The sequence below is a fragment of the Notolabrus celidotus genome, chromosome 14 (genome assembly GCF_009762535.1).
Source record: "Notolabrus celidotus isolate fNotCel1 chromosome 14, fNotCel1.pri, whole genome shotgun sequence".
Classification (NCBI taxonomy): domain Eukaryota; kingdom Metazoa; phylum Chordata; class Actinopteri; order Labriformes; family Labridae; genus Notolabrus; species Notolabrus celidotus.
This window is the reverse complement of record NC_048285.1, coordinates 19,757,884-19,782,060: the sequence shown is the minus strand read 5'-3', so window position 1 is coordinate 19,782,060 and position 24,177 is coordinate 19,757,884. Positions and strand designations below refer to the sequence as shown.

Sequence of the window (24,177 nt, the reverse complement as noted above, 5' to 3'; positions counted from 1 at the left end):
ATGTCTCACTTCTTACATCACTTCTGCTCCATAGCTGCACCAGCAGCACATCAGTGACTGTACATTTCCATTGTTAGTAACTCTGTCCCAGAATGACTGCCACACAAACAAATATGGTGGACAGGTGCATTCCAGGGGCATCATGGGTATTAATTGTGTGCAGTGATGCTTATAAATAATCCATCTGCTGTCTGTACACTCTATTCAAAGAGGCCTCCCTTTATTGTTATGCTTGGGCTTAGCATGTCCCTGTATGATGAGCTAAAACACTGATTTCACTATGGGCTTTGTACACTCATTGTTTTTTAAGTTCTATATTATGTTTTCATTTGTGAAGGTGTTAAATTGCTAAGTAAAGTTATCAAGTATAGCGACACTTTTCTCTACTCTTGCGAACATGAATTTTTGGCCGCATCAGGCTCCATCGCAGCTGTTGCTGGGAAACAGTAAGGGACACCAACAGGGTGTGGAAAAGGCCCTGCTGACGGCCTGACGTGTACCAGCAGGTGCTGTGAAATGCTGCATTTAAATTCTGTTTGACCGCTGCCTCCCTCTCTCATCGGAGGGCTAAATTTAGCCCGAGCCGGAGCATGACGTGTCCTCTCTGCTTCTGCTGCTGCTGCGTGTCCTCTCATGCAAGACTTTGGAAACCTCTCTCTTCTTCATGTCTTCGGCTTCTCTTCTTCTCCCAGTGTCTGCAGTAATATATCTTCCTGACACTTTTCCCCTCCTGAATCTGCTCCTCAAAAATGATAAAGCCTTTGGTCGTGCACAGAGCTGGTGGCTGGGTAATGTTGCTGCAGCCGCTCTGAGAATAACCAAGAAGCATACAATGAATCACAGTGTCATCGGCTGTGTGCAGCTAGAGGACCTCTTGTTTGAAAATTGATGAACTTGGTCAGTTTATGATTTTCAAAGAAATCTGACCTCAGCATTCTGAGATTAATACAGCACCATCAGTAGGTCAACTTTATGCCTGATCATCATTCTATACTGTCTCATCAACCCCCCTTTTTATTTTCCTCTCTATACTTTATCTCTTCATCCTTTCCCTTGTTTTGCTTACATCAAATCCACTTCTCCCTTCTTCATCTTGTTTTGTCACCTTCTTATCTTGACCTTTCCCTTCTTTTGTTTTCAGTGATGGACCTGATCTACTGGAAAGAGACGGAGCGGACAGGCATGGTGCTCACAGGGTTAGTGGTGGGCCTGCTGTCCCTGTTCCAGCTCAGCATCATCACTGTGGTCTCCACAGTCTGTTTGGCTGTGATGTGCTTCACCATCTCAGTGAGACTCTACTACCAAATCCTCTTCATCCTCAGCTGGGGTGATGGGGAACACCCCTTCAAGTAAGAGGCTATTATTTCAATCATCAAGCATTTTTATTTCTCTTTTTTTCACCTTTTCTTTCACCTCTCTTAAAAAATATAGAAGGAGTGCAATATAGTCACAGAGCACATTTCCTCTAAAACAAGCATGCAAAATGACATTTTGTTTACTGTGCTTACAGCCAGTGATATAATCTAATAATGGCTGTTTATTTAAATGATGTTTCTATTAGCAAAGCTGGGTTTATATTTGGGTTCAAGGGGTTCAGTTGTTGCAAATATAGCACTTGTATTAATAAGAAACATGCTGTCAGTGTATTTATACAGAGCATACTATAAAACTATATTTAGCATGCGCTCTTAGGTTGTTTGTTTGTCCAGTTATCCTGCATAAGTAGCAAACTGAAGATCTGTCTTAAATCTGCAAAGTCTGAAGGGGCGTTTATATCTGAAGGACTGCTGCCAATGAACATGATTTACTGTGTCTTTAAATTTTATTATTTCATGAAAACTCTCCTCATCATCTCATTTCCTCTAAGGACTTACTTGGACCTGGACATCAGTTTCAGTGGAGAGGACGCTGACCGCTACATGCAGACAGCCATTGTCCTGGCTGTATCTGCAGTAGACTCGCTGAGGAAACTTTTTTTTGTTGGAAACGTCTTTGAGTCTCTCAAGGTGAGCTATAATTAAATTTGTCCTTCTGGATTCGTGTGTGTGTGTGTGTGTGTGTGCGTGTGCGTGCGTGTGCGTGTGTGTGTGCGTGTGTGTGTGTGTGTGTGTGTGTGTGTGTGGCGTGCGCGCTTGCTGCTCAGCCTCGCATTCACTGTCTTAATGACCTGTTCTCAGATTTGCTTCACTGTGTCCAGAACCTCTGCTCCTAATTAACCCAGGCATCAGTCCATCTCTAGTTACTTTATTTTGCTCTTTCATCCATCATCTTCCTACCGTCATGAAGATGACATCCCCATGCCAACCGTCTGTCTCATTATGCTGAGAGCTGAGACGACTCTTAAATCAGGGTAAAATCACTGAAGGCAACTGTCAGCCTCAATGACTGATTTGTTTTTGTGATCATGCGTAAAAAATCAAGCTCTCCTCTCACTTTAATGTGAGATAGATAGATAGATAGATAGATAGATAGATAGATAGATAGATAGATAGATAGATAGATAGATAGATAGATAGATAGATAGATAGAAGCTCATTCATAAGATAGCTTACTCTAGTTGAAAATAGCACAGCAGTAACATAGCATGTCTAATAGGTGTCGACATGTTAATAAACTGGTAAATACAAAACAGTCATCATCAATAAAACACTAATCCAAAACTGTACGTTTCCTCTACTGGCTAAAATGAAGAAAAATCTGATAATACATTAAAATAACTGACAAAATACTTGACATAGCACAATTTTTAGACTTCTTTTAAAGTTATGTAAAGTTCTTTCAGTTCTTTTTCTGAAATATACCTACAAACTTTTTTCCCACCAAGCCATCAAAAGCATTAAATTCAATAATGATAATGAAGTAATGAACAGCAGCAGTTTGTGAGCAGACAGTCTTAACACATTTACAGTAAATGGTGAGTCAGACAGAGCTAACCAAGCCCCCTAAATCCCAGCACCACCCAACCTCAACCCTGACCTGGCCGGTATGTGACATGGCACAGAGAGAGGAGGTACGCGCGGAGACACCCGGGATCAGCTGGAGTCTCTTTTCATCCGAGACAGGGGTGTCCCATATCAGGGCAACACTGGATCCCCAGACCAGGAGCTGTGACACTGTGGGATATAAGGGGAAACACTGACACCCATATTTGGAGCCTCAGACTTGGAGCTCTGCTTTTTCTTAATCACAGGGAACATTAGACTGGAGTCATGTAATACATATCCACAGTATTGGAAATGACGCAAGACTAAATGATTTACTACTTTCTGTGACAATGAAATTAAGTAGAGTTCCACAACCTTTCTGTTGGTGTTCACTTGCCTCTGTCTCTTTTGTCTCAGCTCCTGGTTCTAATGTACCTTGTGACGTTCCTGGGAGACCTGTGCAATGGCCTTACTCTGCTCATCATCAGTAAGGACTAGACTATCACTGCTGGAAATATAGGATCTGTGAACAGACTGATTGGCGGCTAACTTCTTTACTTTTCCTTCTTTCTTTCCCAGGTGTGATTGCTGTCTTCTCTCTGCCACTTTTCTACCGACAGCGCCAGGTAACACCTCCTATTTAATTCCTGAACTTCTGCTTTGTGTCAAATTCCATAAACTTAAATATTAACATGTCTTATTTTGTGGCTCCACAGGAGCAGGTGGACAGCTACATTGCAAAGATCCAGGCTCAAATTGACAACATCAAGGACACGTGAGTATGGCGCCACCTTCTGGCTCAGTGTTGTCATTATCACACATGTACTGGTGTCTTGTGCCTCTAGTTAATACAGTAGAGCGTTTGGTAAAGGCTCTGTTCCCCGACCAACCCTTATTTGCATCTGCAAGTATGTTAGTGCCTACCTATGTGACTCTGACTAGAGCCGAGTAGAGGGAGGACACCCTTTCTTGAACACAAAACATGCCTTTATGCTGCTCACATGTCCAGTTGTGTTGACAAATTTTTACATACAGAACAGTTATAGATCATTAACAATTCTGCAGCACATTTACAATCTAATAAGAAAGGGAAACAAGCACTTGTTTAGAAGATAAGCTACTTAAAGGAACAGAGCTCTTAAGAAAAGATCCCCAGCACTATGATGAGCTGCTTTAGTTTGATAGGGCAGGAACATTTAAAACAATAATGATAACAATAATAATAAAATGTATTTATATTGCACTTATCAAAACAGACGTTACAAAGTGCTTTACATCATAAAAACCCACAATAATACTCAAAGCATGAGGGGGAGACATATTGAACTAGCAACACAATTTGAGAGGAACAGCTGAGTTAAAGAGTAAAAGAGAAACTACTAAAAGCAATTACAGCAATAAAAAATCAGTAAAACAATTAAAAACAATGAGTGCATAAAAGAAAAGTTAATAAAGGTAAATTAAAAATAAATGTAGCATCATGGATAAAACCTTTCGATAAGACTTGCTGATTTCAATTGAATATGTTGTAGCATACCGACTGCAAGGCTGTAGAGAAGATTGTTCAGTACAAGTTAAGACTTTATGAGGTGAATAAGCCTTTAGGTGCATTATGGGAACATGCCTTTTTTCATATTTACAACCTGCCGATAGCAGTGGCATGAGAAAAGAGAAAATGTACATGTAGACAAAAATGGTAGGACATATATACATGAATGATAAAAGAACTAGCTAACCAATCATATGGTTGATTTCATAAAGAAGATGAGTCTCTGGCTAAAATACACCAAACTGCCTTCATGAGACAGCCAGAATTAGTTTTTATTCTCCCTGTTTTCAGCTGTGATTTGAAATAAATATTTAGAAGATACTGATGTTGCTTTCCTGAGATCCTTTATCTCAGTTTTCTTACCAGTAAGTAATATTTTACTTAACATTAACATCAGTAAGGATAGACTGATGTTAAAGTTTAGTAAAATATTACTTAGAATAGCAATGAAATCAAGATTAAAAGATTAATCTTCAAGTTATGTGTATTTTATTAGTACTTTTATTCATTAATAAACAAAGGCACTGCTAACAAGTGCATTTTTAAAGATTGAATAACCTTCATAGCAGCCACTGTTCTCACTTTGGATTGGATAGCTCCATAATGTGTTGTTAGTTATTTTAAAAGTACAAATATATATATAGAGATACACAGTGTATATATTTTTTAACCTTCTATGCCAATACTCCCACAGATAAACTATGAACAAGGGCAAACTAAATTAGTTTTAATCTTTATAATGTTACACAAATAGCTAAGTAATGACAGAATGGTTGAGTCAATAAGACTTAATAAAGGGTCTTGATATGCTTTTCAATTTAATCATCAGGTTTGTTAAACATGTTTTAAGCAGCCACATTTTAAAAAAAGCAAACCATTAAGAAGTTTATAACCCACTAATTCACGCTAAAATGGTCAGGATTTTCTTTACATGCAATAGTCATAAACTTAAATGTTTGCTGTTAATTTTGGCCATGAAAACTTGTTATCTGCTCATTTCCACTATCAACTGGACTTTTACACCTGAAGGTTGGCAGGCATAAAGATGCTGAAAATGTAAGTAGAGGGACTAAATTTGTTAACTGGCATGAGAGATAATTATTCTATTTCCCCTCCACAGCTTTCAAAGACTTGCTCAGGGTGGTGGCCCTCCTCCAGACCCAACTCCTGGTGGCGCCAAACCCAATGCCCAGTAAACACTGATGGACAAGAACTTAAAGAAAAGCTCCCAGAGTCACAGACTGTCACTCAGATGTCTTACCCAGCAGTCTGTGCTCAGAGCTCCACTGAACGGAGCTCCAGAGACTGAGAATGGGAAGGGAAGGGAGGTTACTTAAATGGACAATGACGAAGATAAAGCATGGTACTTTATACTCTAACTGTATCTAAGATGTGGGGTAAGAGGTTGGGGTTTGGTTTAAAAATGAATCAAGGTGTTTAAATCCTGAACGGGACTCTCGCTGCTGATGTCAGAGATGCAAAGATGCAGCGCGTCGTAGTCTTGGAAGTATTCACTGTTTTAATGTGTAAAAATGACTCAAGAAGTGTCTTAGATAGTGGAAAGCTGTAGTCCAAATGAGGTACTATGACCAGGAATAGAAAGTTTCCACACCGGCTACTACTCACCTGAGACAATGGGAGTGGGTTGTTAAGGTGACAAAAACAGGGGTCGTCATTATTCATGGCAGCATAAAACTGATAACTACTGTTGCATGTGTCACCACATGTCTTTTTTCTGAATGCATATTCATTTCTCATGACAGTTTATGCGTGTGTATGCAAGTAAGAGTGTCTATGTGTGTGTGGGTGTATGTGTGTGTGTGTGACTCCTGATAAACAGCTTGCAACATGAAATGAAAATGAACCATCAAGCAATTAAAGTCACATTTCTTCTTTGTTTTCCATCATTTTCTGTTTCTTCTCACCCACACAGACACTCACTAGAAATCACACGATTTATCCATTTTTCATGTTTTTGCTTGTCATGTTTTCTGATGTCACTTCATCACTTACACCACTAGGGGCAGCTTTCTTTCACTCATTGATGTAAATGGGAGATTCAGCATAATAGTTTATTCAGAGATAAAGACATATATCCCTCTGCTACAGCCTCAATAATCAAGATGTATCATAATGAAATGAAATAATTCTCCAGGAAATCCCCCACAAATATCCTTTCTGAGCTTTTCTTGTTAAAATGTCCAGCCTTGTGAAGGATGGTGGGAGTGAAATACAGCAGGTGCCTTTCTTACTGCAGGTTATAGTGCATGATCTGATTCACAGTACTCACGGCTGCTGACAACAGCTTCCTTCTTCTCCCATTGCCTTCCGCAGAATGGTGATTTGTATGTGTATGATAACTGTGTGATAGAACGTGTGTCACGACAAGGTATCTTATACAGAATTGTAAGTAGTTCAATTTTAGGAACAATAAAATGATTCAGGACACTCTGCAGCTCCAACTTTACCTTACATATTGGCTTCTGTTGCCTTCACTGAAGTGTGCCTGCTCCTAAGCCTTCTTTTAATATAACTTGCCCGCATGCTGAAGTCAAAGTACTGTTATGTTATCAGACATGATCTGTGAAATCCAAACACGATGGCATGTTTGCCGTCCTGTGCTGCACCAACACACACCGAGCTCCTGCCACAGTCTTCCTTACAACTAAAATAATAAGTTATACAACTGGAAAGACGCCATTACTGCACAACAATATATACAGGTTTGAAACAACATACAGTATCTTGCCATCCAGATAACTTTGTTTTTCAGGGAAGACCTTGCATAAAACAGCAAGAAAATGCCAAACTAGGTCTGCATGCATTACAACCGTATGTCTCCATAGTAGAAGAGTGCAGGCGCTAAACAGGCCTGCCTACAGTCCCAACTTGTCACCTTTTGAAAACCTTTGTGCATCATGACACAGAAAATATGACAAAGGAGACCCCAAACAATATTTGGGACAGTATTTCACTTTCAGAACACCAGAAACATTTACAGAGTATTGGTAAAAGAAGAGGTGATGGAACAAAATGGTAAACATCACCCTGTACCAACTGATTTGAGCATATCTATTTATTATAAAACAAGAACATATTTCAGATGCAACATTTGATAAGTTGTCTTTGCACCTTTTAGATTTAAATATAGGCTTTCAATGATTTGAAAATCGTCTAATTCTGTTTTTTTTTATCAACAATTAACTCAGCATCCAAACTCTTATGGAATTACAGTTGTAGATCTCTCTCACAAAGTTTAAGTGACTAGGTTTTTTCTGCATGGTTGAAAGATAGACTTAATCCACAGCAAAGTAAGATTTAGTTCATTTAGGAGAAAACGTGCCTTATTGACTTCTTGATAGATAGCTTCTTTCAAGTTTGTGCTATGAAACAGTAGCTACAGACTCACTGTAAATAATACAAATAAAACAGTTTTTAACATGTGCCAAGCATTTGCACATTCATACTTTATGTTGGCCTTTTCATTTCATTTTTTTTTAATACTTTTTATTAAGTAGTTTTCACACACAAAGAAACAACAACAATGGAACAAAACAAGACAAAACAAAGACGTGGCAGCATGTCAGCATTGGATGACTTTTCTTACATATATATAAGACTACCTTATGTAAGTAAAAAGCTCATTTTTAACTCATCCTTGAGTATATGATTTGATACCCAATGCAGAAACACACTTTAAATAAAATGTACAAAGAAAAAAAAATCTACAACGTCGACAAAAAAAAAGAAAGAAAAAGAGAGAAGAAAAAAAATAAAGAAAACATAAAAATAAAATAAAAGGAAATACATAAAGGAATTTTAAATTAGATATTATTTAGGCCTGGATATTATATATATATGTGTGTGTGTGTGTGTGTGTGTGTGTGTGTGTGTGTGTGTGTGTGTGTGTGTGTGTGTGTGTGTGTGTGTGTCTTAGTGACTTCTGGAGATGTTTGAATGTTCCAGTCACACCAAAAACTGAGTTTTCTGTAAAGATGCTAAAGAAAAAGGTAACAGCCAGCTCACTCTAAAAACTTATACTCCGTGTCTAACTACATTTGAATTGATTTCTTTAGATCTTTATACTGCATAGCCACATAGGTATTAAATTGTGCGATTACACGTGATATTTTACTCTTTAAATGTGACGGTTTCATGGCTCTTAGCTTGTCAGTATTCAGGTAGTTTAGTATTTGCTACATCGAACCACAAGGGGGCGACAAAGAGTCACAAATAATTATTAGTTTGTATTGCTCTTGCTATAAAGTGTCAGAATAGTTTTGGGCAAAGCATCAGTATCACTCCATCCAGCCAGTGGTGAATGTAAAAAGCCACACACATTGATATAGAGCAGCTTTTTTTCTCTACTTCTTACACTTGCCATTATCAAGTCTGGGGTTGTGTAAATGGATAGTATGTGTAGCTGTAGACTGTGGTCTGCGATCTGTGATCCTTCCAGACTCAGCTGACTGAGAATATAAGTGGGTCAAGAGGTCTGAGCTGAGAGGGTTTGAAATTTCAGAACGTGATGTGTAGTGCACAAAATCAAGCTTCTCCTCTTATCAGGGGTGAACAAGTCTAGACCTGCACAGACAATCTCAGTAAGGCCTAAAATGAAACATATGGTTTTGTTGAGGAATTTTAATTTAAAAAAGGAACAAAAAAAGATATACATTCACATAAAATATTTCCTCCATGCATTGCAGTCCCCTTAAGTTCAGAGAAAGTCTCCATTTTTAGGGGGGAAGTTTGTTGTAGTACAGAATTCATATTTTGTAGGAGTCTGCTCAGCCCTCTTCTGTTAAGAAGTGAGGTGGGCGGGGTTAGTCAAATTAATCTGAAGCTATAAAGCTTCAGACCCACCCTCTCATTGTGAACAGCAGAGTCTCAGCCTGTAGTCCAGATGGTAACCTGCCGCAGTGGATTTGGCAACGTGCGCGACAGGAGGAAAGCATCTACGAGTCCAACTCGCGAATATAAGGATTTGGTAAACTCTCTTTAAAGAAGAAACCCTGTTCTCATGGTGGGTACTTTATTTGCCTGGAGAGGTGAGCACGGTGAGGTGCTGACTGATTGAATGTCGCCTCCTGACACCATGGATTACAGCCGGACTATGGCCCCTCCGGTGCCCCCACACAACCCCCAACCCGCCCGGCCAGGGCAGCCGCAGGAGCGCCTCCTGAAGTGCATCCTGCTCGGAGACGGAGCGGTGGGCAAAACCAGCCTGGTGGTCAGCTATACGACGAATGGATACCCGACCAAATACGTCCCTACTGCATTTGATGACTTCTCAGGTAAACTGAATAAAAAATAGATCATTCCCTAAAATGGTTTAAGTCATGAAGTCATTGTAAAAGGCAATTGCTAGTATATCCAAGCATCATTATGCAACATATTCCATATATTGAGTGTCCTCTCCTCTTATACTACATGTACTGCCTTGTAAAAGCTTATCTGTCATGCTTTTTGAATAAGACTTTATTGGCATTTGTCCCACTATACAAGTTAGACCGTTTCTTTCTACCTGATTTATCTGCAATTAATTTTCACTGAACTCTTCCTCAACTTCCATTTATGTAGCCTTCTGGCATCCTTTCTGTTATCCCAATGTTATAATAGATGTATCTGTATTTCATATCATCTGTCTTCATTCAGTATTAATGCACAAGAGTTATCCTCCCTGATGTAGCCAGCAGGTTCCCAGATGGCTCAGTGCCACTTTCCAAACTGTCTCACTTGTCTCAGCAAGCTTTGTTTACTTGAAATAAAAAGAGCAGAAGAAAATCCTTCAAGGGGAAACTTGTTATAAACTGATCACGGTTGGCAGGATTAAAAAACACCTGTGACCTGTTGATCACCTTTATTGCTTCATGATCTCATCTCCAGACTCTTGCTCCTTAGCTTTTTTGAATGTTAATAAACAATTACTTGCATCACGTTTGATGCAAGAAAATAAACTGACAGCTTTGCAACATGAAAAAAAAGATTGGACACTTGACGTTGTTTCCTGTAAACTCTTGCGTAAATGTATGCATTTCATCATAAACCTCAACAATTTTCTATCATTACGCTGATGAGCCGTTAAACTAACAAGTTGGCCCCAAGAAATCCAATAAAACACTCACTGAGAACACACACACCACCCTCAGACGAGCGCTGGCCCAACCCTCCCGTACAGAACAGAGAGCGTCTCTGGTTCAGGGGTTTTGGATTGCACAACTCTGCCTATTGTTGTCAGCCTTGACCCTTAGAGCCCTCTCCTCTATACTGGAATGGGCACATCTGTTGCAGTGGCTCAGAGGCAGAGATTGTCTTTCAGCCGGGGCCTGACAGAGACTGATTGTGCAGTTAGGGGGGCCCTTAATGGTGATGTCATTTCTCGGTGCCTGGAATCAGAGCGTCCTCTTGAAAGCTGACATCTAGGCTGTTACGCAACGCCACAGGTGGTGGCAGAAATGCAGAGGAGAGGGGACGATAAGGGCAAGTTTTGGTCTGGAAAATCAAAGAAGTATCATATGTCAGGGATTAGGAAATGATTACACAATGGCAGCTCTCTCTCTCTCTCTCTCTCTCTCTCTCTCTCTCATTTTCCTTTCTTCCCGCTCCTTCTCCTGGCTTTTGTTAAAACACGGTGCTGCGATGCCTGCCCTTCAACTTGAAAAGTTCCAGCGAACTCTTTGATCAGGTGGCACGACCAACCACACACTCCGGGCGTATTGTAAATGTTTCCATGTGCCTGCTGCTTCACATTGTGCTCACTCTTCTGAAAAGAATAAATGGCCCATCATGAAACTCTCTGTAAGATGACTCATCCACTTTTCCAATCCTGAAATGAGGCCTATTGGAAGAGGGTCACAGCACAAACAAAATCCAGTGTTTCACCCCCCCGTACAACAACCTTTGAATGGCCTCGGTCAAAACCCAAGAGAGAACAAAGCTCACGGAGACTGTAAAGTGTTACAGTCCCAACTGTGACAGAGTCAGGGTGGGTGGGCGAGACTGAGCAGGGCGTCTGCAGGCTGGGGGAGCAGACCAGGGGGTCTTTGTGTTTTCAACTGGCAGACTTTTGTTTATTCCAGAGAATAATGTGTGCAGTAAAACGTGTGTGTTTTAACTTCTGAAGTGTCAGGTTTTATAGCATACACAGGTTTACAGTGAACTCAACAGCTGTGACTTATTATCTCTGTCTGTCTGTTTCTGTGTCTACAGCTGTGGTTCAGGTGGATGGAAACCCGGTGAGACTACAGCTGTGTGATACTGCAGGACAGGTGAGTTCTGTTCAAACACAAACACATACTATTTTGACTGATATCTGCATCACACTGCATGCTATTCATGCAAAGCCAAACCTTGGCTAGCCTACACATAGCCTATACGACACATTAGCTATACTAGTTTTTTGTCGGGTAGCAGTGTCAGCTGTTGTAGTGTCAACCAACCATTTGAATTTTGACTGAAATATCTTAACAATTACAACACTCATTAAGTTAGATTTTGTACAGACATTGTTAGTCCCAAGAAAACGAAGCCTGCTCAGTTTTGTGATTCCTTAGTCTATTTTCATAGAAGTGCTCCTCAGGGGTCAAATTTTGGGTTCTGAGGGAAATATCTCCTTAGTCATGGTATGGATTCTCAAGAAATTGCATACATTTACCTTGTTACTCACATGTTAATTGGAACTACTTTTGTGATCCCCTAGACACCAGCTGGGTTTTTTTTGGGGGGGGGGGGGGGGGGGGTAAATTTATATTTTGGGGGGGGTTTTCACCTTTATTTGATAGGACAGCTTAAGAGAGACAGGAAATGTGGAGAGTGGAGAGCGGGGAAGACATGCAGGAAATGGTCGCGGCCGGGATTTGAACCGGCGACCCCTGCAACGAGGACTGTAGCTTCTGTATGTGGGGCGCTTAGACCGCTAGGCCACCAGCGCCCCCTACACCAGCTGTTTTAGCAAATTTGAAGCTGCTAACTCGTCAAATTTCATCAAAATGATAACATTTTAAGTCGTGTTTTGCATAAATGACAGACATTTGCCTCTTCAAGGTTTCTGCATGCACTTTACCTAATTTTTAGTCACAAGTTATTTAAATGTGAGACTGTTACTGTGATATGAATAGGCTAAGCTAGCTCATTTGTCCATTAAATTCTTCATATGTCCCATCCTTTTAGAAATTACAAAATCGGGCTGGCCTCTTCTGTCAATCTTCTTACCTTAGCTCAATAGCATACACTAGCTCACCTATGACCATGCAGTGACAGGGCGCTGAGTTAGAGCTAAGGAGAAGGTTAGACCGGGATGATACAGCAAGAAAATATGAAAACTATTTCCCTCTGCCTTGAAGGACACAGTAGTACAGGGAGTAGCCAGGGAAAAGTTATTGACTCACTATTATGTTGATACTGTGGGGGCAATCCTTGAAAGAACTTGTTGTGAAAGTGTTTTTATTTTCCCTGGAGCATGTGTGGTTTTTTTTATAATACAATTGGACAGAGCCCCGCCTGGGAGGGGGCAGAATATTTGACATTCACAAACACTGCGAGGGCACTGCAAGTTCTACACAGAATCAAAGACAACTTGGCTGTAAAGTGGAACGAAGCATTCAAACAAGCGTCTAATACGTATAAAACCTCACAGCGTGTTGCAAGCTGCACACAGTGTCAAAAACTGCACGCTCAAAGGCACACACACACGCAAACAAGCTGGGGCAATAGCAGGCAGAAAAAAGCCGGCAAACACCTACTGTACTTAAGCAATTTCATAAGAGGGGAGCCAGAAACAGGCTGGGGTGTGCCAAAAAAGAGAGAGAGGTAGAAAGTGAGAGAGTGAGGGAAAGAAACACTCCAGAGAAAAAAGATAACAGCTGCCGCCAGAGCCGATAAACAAGAGTTGTTCCTTTCCCTGAGATGTTGATATGTGTGTATAATCTGCACATGGACTCACGTCATCAGATCATAAAGTACAGCCAAAGCTTGTGTGGGAAACAAGTTGAGATGAGTGTCCACTGTGTTTGTTGAGCTTAAAATTTTTCAACGTTGTCTGTAAATTTGGTTGTATTTTAAAATCAAAAGGAGGAAAAGAGAGTGTTTTGCAAGCAAAGGGGGATTCAGAGATGTGTTCAGGGTGAAAAGAAAGAAGGAAGGTTTGTGTAAGGTTCCTGTAAACCTTAATCTGTGTGCTCACAGGTGTGGGAGGCCCCTTGTTAGTCAGAGCTGTGTGGCTCTGAAGTGTTAATTTGGGAGATTACAGTAGATTATATAAATGAGCAGACAGAGACTGTGTGTACAGTATGACCGCAATATTAAATCCCTTAAGACTGTTTCGTTTAAATGAGTACAAGCTACAATTCCCTTTCTGCTATGTCATACCTCTTGACCCAGCACATATAAGTGTGAGGTCAGTCTGGATGAAAACTGACACAAAGTTTTTCATCCTCAAAGTCAAATTTAACAGTTTAATCAAAGATGTTTACTTGAAGTTTGAAAGTCTTGCACACTGGCACAATCCTAACAGTCTGTTTCCACCCTCATCAGGATGAGTTTGACAAACTCCGCCACTTCTGCTACAGCCGCGCAGACACCCTGCTGCTCTGCTTTAGCGTGGTCAGCCCCGCCTCCTTTCAGAACGTCTGGGAGAAGTGGGTCCCCGAGATCCGCCGCCGTTGCCCCCTCACGCCCATCCTCCTCGTGGGCACGCAGTGCGACCTGAGGCAGGACGTCAAAGTGCTGATCGAGCTGGCCAGGCGGAGGGAGCGACCTGTGCTTGAAGAGGACGCAAGGACGCTGTCGGAAAAAGTTGGAGCGGTGACTTACATTGAGTGCTCGGCACTGACGCAGAAGAATCTAAAGGAGGTGTTTGATGCTGCCATCTCTGTGGGGCTGCGACACTCTGACAGGAGGGTGAGGAGGGAGAGGAAGGTCCGCAGCACAGCCGATAAGATGAAGATGCTCTCCAAGTCCTGGTGGAAGAAATATGTGTGCGTCCAATAGGGTGAAAGGAAATAAATAACCTGTGACTGATGGCAAAACTGGAACCACAGACTTATTTGCAAGACTGAGTGAAATGTAAGAACTATGTTTACATTCTCCAGGATGACCCAAGATGTGTTAGCCAGACTGACTTTATATTCAGTGGAGCAAACAGCGGCATAGTGTGAGCCCACCTGAGCTGAGCTGGGATGTTTTTCAGAAATGATCCCCTCACTTATGCCTAAAAGACAGAGAGCATAAGGCTGTAATCCTTGTCTGATCTTTGGAGTGAGATTCAGAACTTTTAAGTACGGCTGTGACCAGCATTCAACCAAAAATGATGGAGCTAATAAAATTTATACCACATAGACTGCGGATCAAAGTGGACTTGTCCAGAGGAAATGTGAGCTGATTTCAAGGGGAGGGGATGTTGTATCGTAAAAGTATACTCCTCTCTTTACCAATGATATTTGATGTGTTCTACACTGTATTCCAGCCCCCAACACTTCTGATAGATCACTTTTGTTACACCAAAATTAAAAAATGAGGTTATCATAAACTACCAAACTTTAATCCAAAGTCAAAGAAGAGACGGTAATCCTACTGAAAATCAAAGTCAATCGAGCACCTTGTTTTTGAATCAGAAGTATCTACAATTTCAGGTTGATGCATAACTGATCACATTTGTTTGAACTTGTTCTCTTGGACTACGATCAAATGTAAATGAGTATAAATTCTTCTGAGTCCTTCTGGAGTTGTGGTTTGAACTTGTTTGTAGTCCAGCCATTCAGGTGTGTATTCTCTGAAAATTTCTGTAAGGACTCTCTGCACCATATTTTATGCCACCTTCTGATGTGTTGATACGGCTGTCACATTGCTAGTCCACCAGACCAGACGGTTGAAGTTTTTCCCGAATCTAAGCCTACTACAAGAGATTAATGCAACAAAACATGAAAGGTTCAGAAGTTTGAGTCGTTGACTCTGACTGAAAGCTTCACCTGAAAGCTGGTTTAATAGATTTCAGAACTGTTACGGATTGCAGCAGTAAATTGGGTGGTGCCACTGTACATTGCACTTATAACAGAGAGTCTGAACACATCACTCAAATCTTGCCATACAATGGCCTTTGGACCAGTGATGTGAATTTTATAGAGCAGGAAAATTCACCCCTAGTGCTTGAGATGTAGATTTACTCAGAAGCACTGAAACCAAAGTGGCTCAGTGTACGACCTGCTGGTTGAGATGATCCCAGAGGTCTTTCATTGTCATCAAAATCAGAGCCTTAACAGAAAGTAATCCATCTTTGTTGGTCAGTATATCAGAGTTTTCTCCCTGTCTGAAATGATTTGGTAAATGCGGTGAAATCACCAAAGAGACTGATTCTATGTTTGCTTCTTATTTTTCAGAAGCCTGTCGTTCAGCTCTGTCTGTTTTTCTGCTCCGTCTGGGCCAATAACTGATCAGCAATACAGAGCAGATGTATGAAATATGTATGTCATTATGTATGTTACATAGTAATCAATTATGATGTTTGTAATGTCATTAGGATAAATCTGTGTGACTCACTGTCTAAATGGTACTTAACAGAGTGAGTGTTTTGGTTGGTGTCTGAGAGCGGTTTGTTGAGCTGTATGAGCGGAACAAAATAAAATGTGAAATATTTAACCCTCTCTACTGTTGACTCTTTCATGGAGATATGCTATCCTAAGTGTCACTCTGTACCTACTTCTATGCAATGATAAAAGTGGAAGAGTGTGTTACACTCCTGATTTGTGAGGTCAAAGGTCATTAGGGGATGAACAAGTGTTCTGACATATGTTATGTGTTTATAAACTATATAAAACATCAACACAATCTGAGTGATGTCACCCATTAATCTCTGAGGAGATGTTATGAAGCCCAGCTACAGCAGTCACCATATCAGATATGCGGACTCAACCTAACTATCGATCAGTCTACAAAAAGGCAAAGTGGTGGAGTTGAGGTGTGCCTTGAGTCTCCTGGAAACGGCCACAACCTGTCAAATTAGCCACACCTCTTATTAAACATTACCCTTTACCTTAATATTACAAAGCTGATTACTTAGAATAGAAATTCCCCCGATACAATTTCAACCAATGAAGAAATGAGCCATTCAGACCAAAACTGTTGTTTGTACTAGGCAGTAAACAACAGTTTTGAATTTTTACATAGGGTTTAATGGGGATGCTTGGCTTTTACAGCAAGCTTCAAGTGGACACTTGAGGAACAGCAGTCTTTTCCACATTGGCACTGACTTTATTTTTCCAAACTAGAGATGGGAGCTTGGTGTAATATGTGCTTAAGTGAGAAAAATGCAATTCAAAAGGCTATTAGGAAAGTTGTTCCAGGTCCACACTGAATATAAACTTGCCTTAAGTATTAAATCATGTTCAACACTGTTTAAAAAAAAAAAAAAAAAACTTGCATGTTTGAAAACCAATCAGTGAAAAGAATAAAATATATATCATAATGTTAATTAATTACAGCTTGGGACTCATTTGCCATATGGTCAACCAAATTGCACTACAACCAATTGTAGGAATGTCAATTAAGAAGTTTTACAACTTTTAAAGTTGACTAAAATTATTAAATAAAGCAATATAAAACTAATGTACATTTACAGGCAACAGGCAATTAATCAACACACACTGCACTAACACATACAGCTGAGACAATAAAATCATCATATAAGAGTACACAAATGCAAAATCATTTGAACTGAGTTTTTTAAAATTTGATACATGATAAACCAACCCGTCATCAACATGGAGAACTTCTAACTTGGCCTGTTGGAAATAGTGACACAGGCTGTCTCTACAAATGTGACTTTATAAATATGTAGTTTTTTTTAGAGACAGCATGTGTCTGAAATAGTTTTTTACTATTTTACTACAGATTAAATCTTGTGACTTAGAAGATTTAGCCTCCAAGGTTTTGCTTGAACCATGACTTAAAACTATGCACGATCAGATGGTTGTAATTGTCTGAAGTAGACTTTTCCACCTATTCATAGCTACAAGTCTACACCACATTATGCAACAATGGGCAGACAATGACAGTTAGCTAGGTATCTTGTACTTGTTTAGAAGCTCTAATGATAGGCCAGGCAGCTAAAAGAGAGCTTGTGTCGTCTGGCAGACTGCAGATGAGTATTTTGTCCAGTCTCAGACTGAGTGAAACTAAGTTAGGAGTGATGCCTTGTGGTTTTATTATGATTGTTATAATGGCTCCACTTTTAAGTGATATTTTAGAAACAAACTCTTTTGATATGTGCTAGCAAGGCAGCCTTCTTGTGAAGTATTGAGCACTGCAGTTTTTGTGTTTGCTTGAAGTGAAGGTTATTGTCTGTTAAGAATTTCTAGCTGTCACTCGTTTAACTAACAGACAGGAAACATATCAGAGAAGACAACTGCACATCTCTCAGATAACAAAGCTGCCCTGAGGTACAAAAGGGGATACATTCTCAGAAAACCTATAACAGTACAGCTTGCTGTTACACAAATACACGTGGGTTTTTCTTTCTCCCCATATGTAAACGCAGAACACGTCACTGAGCCAAGATCACCAAACACTTGAAGGCCCATGTGAAACTGACCAAATATTATCATTCAGTGGTAATCTATGCATTACGTCTAAGAGGCAAAGCCAATATTTTAATGACCTTTGCTTCTTGTTCTGACAGCTTCCACTGTGGCAGATTTCAACAGGGCTTCTCAGTGGAGCTGGAGCTTTGGTATCTGTCCTTATTTGAATGTGGAAAGCTACTGTTGGGAACAGGGCCAAAGTCAGGTAGAAATGCTGAGGTCTTGTTGAATATAAATTCCTGAACAACAAATCCCACCCACTAGAGAGAGCTTTTAACCCTTTTAAGGACAACACATCAAATATTGAAACTGAAAAATGTTAATGTTTTATGAAAAACATAGGAGCATTTTACATTTTATTCCAGCATCGTATTTAAAAAAAGTTTGGACAAGTACAACAAATACTTTAAAAGTTGTGTAATGCTAAAAAAAAAAAAAAAAAGAAACACCTAGAGGAACATCATCCAACTAGGCTAATTTGCAACATGTTAGTGATATGACTTGGTATAAAAGGGGCAGCCCAGAGAGGTTGAGTCTCTCAGAAGTAAAGATAGGAACAGATTCACCTCTCTGTGAGAAACTGCAAATAGTTCAACAATTTGGGTTTTTCATAATCTACAGCATGTAATATAATTCAAATATTCTGAGAATAGAAAAAGTACAACTCTATAAAACATGATGGAAGACAGTGATTGTAAGGCCCTCAATTGGTACTGTAAAAATAGACACAACTCTGTATTGGAAATCACTGCATGGGCTTAGAATCACTTCCAAACTTCCAGTTTTTGTGTTCACTGTTTGTCGTTCCATACACAAATGCAGGTTCAAACTATACCATGCAGAGAGGATACCATATATAAACATGATCCAGAGATGCCAGCGATTTCTCCCTCGCCCAAAAGCCAATTTAAGACAGAGTGAGGCGAAGGGGAAACCTATCCTGTTGTCAACAAAACAATGACATTCTTTTTGGAAATCATGGATGGTGCCTCCCTCACACTAAAAAGGAGAGCGACTACCCGGCTTGCTATTTGTGAGCAGTTCAAAAGCTAGCAAAATCTGTTTTATGAACATTATAGCTTAGTTCAGTTTGGCTTTGCTAAGTATAAAGATGCAAGATAGTAGGTAAATGTAAGTTTGTCCTTGTCTAGTGCATAGTTCCTGCTACATAAAAAATGAGTTTGGTTTAAACAGATTTTTAATCTTATTATCAAACATTTGTTGGTGTGTAAAATAAAGAGATACCATATTTTGGGAAGCTTTAGATGCCTTTTGGGGGAGGGAATAAGCAGTTTTGCCCTTTTCCTAGTTCTGAGGCTAAGCTAAGCTAATAAACCTCTGATTAAGCTTCATATTTAATGGAATACATCTTCTCATCTATCTTGGCAGTACAGTTAATCAAATGTTAAACTACATATTTCAAACAGAGTCTAGAAGTCATTAGAATCAGCTTTTAGTGAAACCTCCATTAGTGATGTGTGTGTTTTATGGCATGTCAATTCTCCTTCATGCCACCAAATCCCCTCACATTCTTTGAAATGTTTCAGAGGTGTTAGTGGAAGCTGGATGTAATGGAAACTGTTTCAGATTTCCCTTTTAAAGTAATAGTGGGTGAGATAGTGGTGTGAATTGGGTGGCCCAGTCAGCCGTAACCGGGTTCAACTGTAAAAACTTTGATGGTCGTTGAACTCCTGAGACCTATAATCCCACTTTCTTACATAACTTCTAAGAAACATTTAGGTAACAAGTGAACTCTGACTCCACATGAAAGAGCAGCTCTGTAATCAGTTTTGATGTCTTAAAGTTGGTGAAAGATTTCTCCGCCACCCCTCAGATAATTGCCCACATAATGACATGAGCTCCGCCCATGTAGTGGGATTACTGAGCAATATTAACAACGTCTATCAGGTCTGCTGGGTGGGAAGGGATCAACCAGTAGTCTGTGGTCCACTTTGTACATTGTCTTAAGGATTAACCATTGCCCAAGCTCTTTTAATGCAATGTGATATGTCTGGGGCCCTGATTAAAAGACACCCACATGTAAACTTAACCAGGGATTGAATACAGTTCATTATTCTTGACACAAATCTGCTTTAATAGTACATTAAGACCTTCAGGTTTCTTCTGTAATGAGCTGTTTAAGTAACCAGCTCTTATGTTCTCATATGTTCACAGGACTGTGAGCATCAAGTGCTGGGTCTCTGACCTTGAAATCCAGGTTTAATGAGAGGTCAGAATGTAGGAAACAGGTCAGTGTGCTTAAAGGTATAAATCTAGACAGAAAGCTAATTTAGTCTATAGAGATGTCATAGTATCAGCAAATAAAGGGCAGAAAAGGAGGGTTATAGAAAAGAGATAACGTTAGCTAAAGCCTTTATCGCAAATTTGTTCCTCCTGTTTACAACCCCGAAATTATGGGAACTGTAGTCCAGAAATTGGAGCCTGACATCATGGTGTTGACCTTGAAATGATTTAGATGTTTCATTTAATGAAGCGCTTGCCAAACCCTGCATCAGTTTACATTACTTCTTTGAGCTGATGGTACAATGTGTCCTGTTCATTTATTCATTTAAGTCTTTTCTGCTTTTAAGTTTGAAATTCTTTAATGTTTAGCCCCCCGATTTAAAACCTCCATCCTAATTCCTGCTCTCCTGTCACCTCCTGTACTCTTTGTTCTTTACCGTCATCACAGCTGATAAAGGCAATGCGCCATTCTGTTCCATATCGCTTATCAGCTCTCTGTCATCCCCTGGGTGGTGAGTTGGGCCAATTGAGGGGCAGATCCCAGAAATGGCAGGCACAATTGCGGGGGTGTGATCCATTACACCTACAGGTCAGAGAGTAGTACTTTGCTGAGGGTGCAAGTCAGGCTGACAAAGTTATTCCACTCTCTCTCCCTCCCTCTCGCTCACATACACAAGCCCATACAGACACTTAACCCATAAAGTCAGACAGCACTGAGTTCCTGCTGTGTCAAAACAGGAGAATTTTTCCACTCATTGAGGACATTTGTCACGTCTAAAAATTTGTTGTTGGTGGTCTTACATGAGTGAAGTGGGCAACCATGAGACACATATCTTTATGATACTGCAGTAGAATAGCACTGCTCCCAACAGTTGCATTGCATTGCACCTGTTGTGGTGAAAACAGATCTCTGTTCTGCTATGCACAAAGGCACAGAAAAAGAAAATGCATATAAAAGGAAAATAGTCTCTCAAATAATCTGTCAAATCAGCAGAGATTACTAAAGAGTGGGAGATTACATTTGATTTTATTCCCTAAAAGACACAATCTACTGAAATGAGGGGGCTTTTATATTTATAAATAGATATATTGTGCTTTCCTAATTTCATTGTATGCAAGTCACGCAATGACAATAAAGTCATTCTATTCTATTCTATTCTATTCTATTCTATTCTATTCTATTCTTCAGCACTGGGGACAAACCTGCTGTTAGCTAACTCTGTGGTTGTAGGACTGGCCTGTATGGCATGCTACAGTTCAGCGTTGCAAGCAGGATTATGTTTTAATAAGCTTATATAAACACCCCCCACAGTGTGGTCTCATTATTGGGAGCTAATTGAGTCGCTGTGTCCCGGGGTCAGCAGGGCTTCTTTGAACAGCTCAGTGTTTTGTTATAAAGAGGCCCATCTCTGTCTCCTCAACATCTGTCCTGCGGTTTGAATAACATGTGTCTTTTCTTCAGGCAAGCTGTTCAGACATGCACTTTATTGTTTATCATTACACTTGCACATGTACACTGTATTTAAGCACAGGTGATTCAGCTTTACCCTCCAGGTTCATTCATATAAAAGTGCCTATAGACTGCCTTACTGCTCAAGCTGGTTCTTTGTAAAGAACGCTTCACCATCTGTCAACCTGGAACAGTTCTTTGATATTGTTTAACTTCAGTGTCTAAGGGATTTATGTTTCCTGTGGTAATGTTTACTTTTTGTGTGTCTGCATGCTTTTGTATTAATTCTTCATTTGAACAATTCTTGTTGCACTACAATCAATTTTTTGCTACATTTGGTGGATACATTGCACGGAAACACAATGCAGATTTTCATACTAAGTGAATTTCAGTAAATTTGTAGATCTCCTGAAATTTTAATTTAGCATCACCAGTGGGCTTAAGTTTGACTTCGACTGTCAAATTACTGAAGGTCACTAAAGGTCTTGCACAGATTAATTACTTTAAAATGTATTGGTTATATCAATGTTTTGGACCTTCATGAAGACTGCCTCACTGTCAAAGTAAGCACAATGTGTAGGATTCAAACTACTTGAACTTTTCATGTAAAGTCAATTTACATGGCGGTTCAAAATACTTACATATTTGGTGCTTTCATTTATGGTTAAATAACTTGAAAACCAAAGACTATCAGCTGCAGCTAGTTTCTGTTTTCGAGCTGATGAGAAATTTCTGACATGCTAAACTAACTAGTCATATGTCATTACATATGTAAGTCTGATGGAATTAGCATTTACTGTGATAGACCTGGTTTGCTTATGTACCTTGCATATCTTGCATTGCTCTTTGCTCTCAGATTTAAGTTTGCCTGATATTTTCATTTATCACTTTGGCGCAGGTATAATAATCATTTTAAAAAGTAAGTTGGGGGGCCCTGCTGGCCTAGCAGGCATTTAAGTGCATTTCAGCCCTTTGTGCAGAGGCTATAGTCCTCATTTCCTGTCTCTTTTAAGCTGTGCTGTCTCGTAAAGGCAAAAAAGATCCCCCAAAACAGCTTTTTCAACAAAGCTTTGATCTATCTGATCTATATCCTTTTAGCGCCATTTTAGAAAGAAGAAAAAAGGTACTTTATTGATCCCCAGGGGGGAAATTCAATTTAAATTTTTTCACTCATGCTATTTTGGACATGCTACACATACAGTTTTTTTGGTATATACATACAAATGCACACACATGCAGTGAACATGTTTAGGGAGAGATGTCGGAGTGAGGATACTGCCGTCAACCAGCAGTTGGGGGTTTGGTGCCTTACTCAAGGGCACCTCGGCAGTGCCCAGGCAGGTGAACTAGCACCTCTCCAGCCACCAGTCCACTTGCCAAACTTCATCCATGCTGGGACTCGAACCGGCGACCCTTCGGTTCCCAAGCCAAGTCCCTATGGACTGAGCTACTGCCGCCCCCAATATACATTTATACACTTGCAGCCCCGACAACCCCAATTTTCCCAAAAGGTTTCCTGCTGCACCTCTGCCTCCCTTGCTAGTGAGTTTAAATGCTCTGAATGCTTCATATTTGCTTTCAGTCAACAAATGGAGAAACAATTGATAGAAATCACGTCATAGCATTAGCAGCAGCTTTAGAGACTGTACCTCCTCAGTAAGGACTTCTGCCGTTGTTGTTGACAAAGTTGATATCAGAAGTCACACCCTTTCTTTATTGTGATTGGTTGTTGAGGGAGAAGAGACATTGACAAGCATGGCAGGGTTCCAAAAGTTGTAAAGTATTTTCAAACTGAGATTGCTGAGTGCAGTAATTAAAATCAGCTGACTCAGAGGGTGGTTTCGCGCAAAGGACGGTGAACACTTAACTTAATTTTGTATTGAAAAAAGACACTGCTACTGCAATAAATAGATAAATAAAATGAAATAAAACTCTATTTATAGTCACAGCTAGGCCCTAATATGGAGTGAGTCTGAGAGCTTTTGGACAGACCACTGCTACGAAGTCAAAACATCTTTAGTTCCCCTCTTTCTGACTATTCAGAGTTGACCAACTGAACTTTTTGTGTTGTAGTCTGTCTCTTAGTTTTCTTTCTTTCCAAACATTTCTTGATTTTTGAATATAGATCATTAAACAAACTCATAAAAAACAAATAGCTCTGAGTGCCAGCAGTTTGTTACCTCATTTACGAAAAAACACACACACCTAGGTTGTGCTTGTCACATGTGGCGTTGACAATTGATTGTATTTTAAAGAGGTAAACACAGATAAAGGTTGCATAACTTCCCTTTGTTTATAGCTGAGCACACAGCTGAGGAGATAGTGAAGCCGTTTGTGATACAATAAGATGAAAGAATTGGCACCGTATCTGCTTCTTATCTGCAGCTCTGCAACACAATAGAGGTTCCTCTTAGTCAATATTGAAGTTAATAAATAACT

The 24,177-nt window shown here is 40.0% G+C and overlaps 2 protein-coding genes across 5 annotated transcripts in view; both read left to right on the top strand.

Annotated features, from left to right (window-relative positions):
• Positions 1–6,375, top strand: part of rtn2a (reticulon 2a) — a 29,692-nt gene extending 23,317 nt beyond the window's left edge. For all 4 annotated transcript variants that reach the window (XM_034700510.1, XM_034700511.1, XM_034700509.1 and 1 more), the window contains 6 exons: positions 1,142–1,349; positions 1,868–2,006; positions 3,342–3,411; positions 3,504–3,550; positions 3,641–3,699; positions 5,594–6,375. In XM_034700510.1, coding sequence (XP_034556401.1) covers positions 1,142–1,349; positions 1,868–2,006; positions 3,342–3,411; positions 3,504–3,550; positions 3,641–3,699; positions 5,594–5,669 — 599 coding nt within the window. In that variant the 3' untranslated portion in view covers positions 5,670–6,375. The remainder of the gene's footprint in view (positions 1–1,141; positions 1,350–1,867; positions 2,007–3,341; positions 3,412–3,503; positions 3,551–3,640; positions 3,700–5,593) is intronic.
• A 2,418-nt stretch (positions 6,376–8,793) lies between these two features.
• On the top strand, positions 8,794–16,104 carry rhoub (ras homolog family member Ub). The gene is made up of 3 exons (XM_034701857.1): positions 8,794–9,767; positions 11,683–11,741; positions 14,005–16,104. The coding sequence occupies exons 1-3, from the start codon at positions 9,551–9,553 to the stop codon at positions 14,458–14,460; spliced, it is 732 nt and encodes a 243-aa protein (XP_034557748.1). The 5' UTR covers positions 8,794–9,550; the 3' UTR covers positions 14,461–16,104.
• Positions 16,105–24,177: the final 8,073 nt, after the last annotated feature.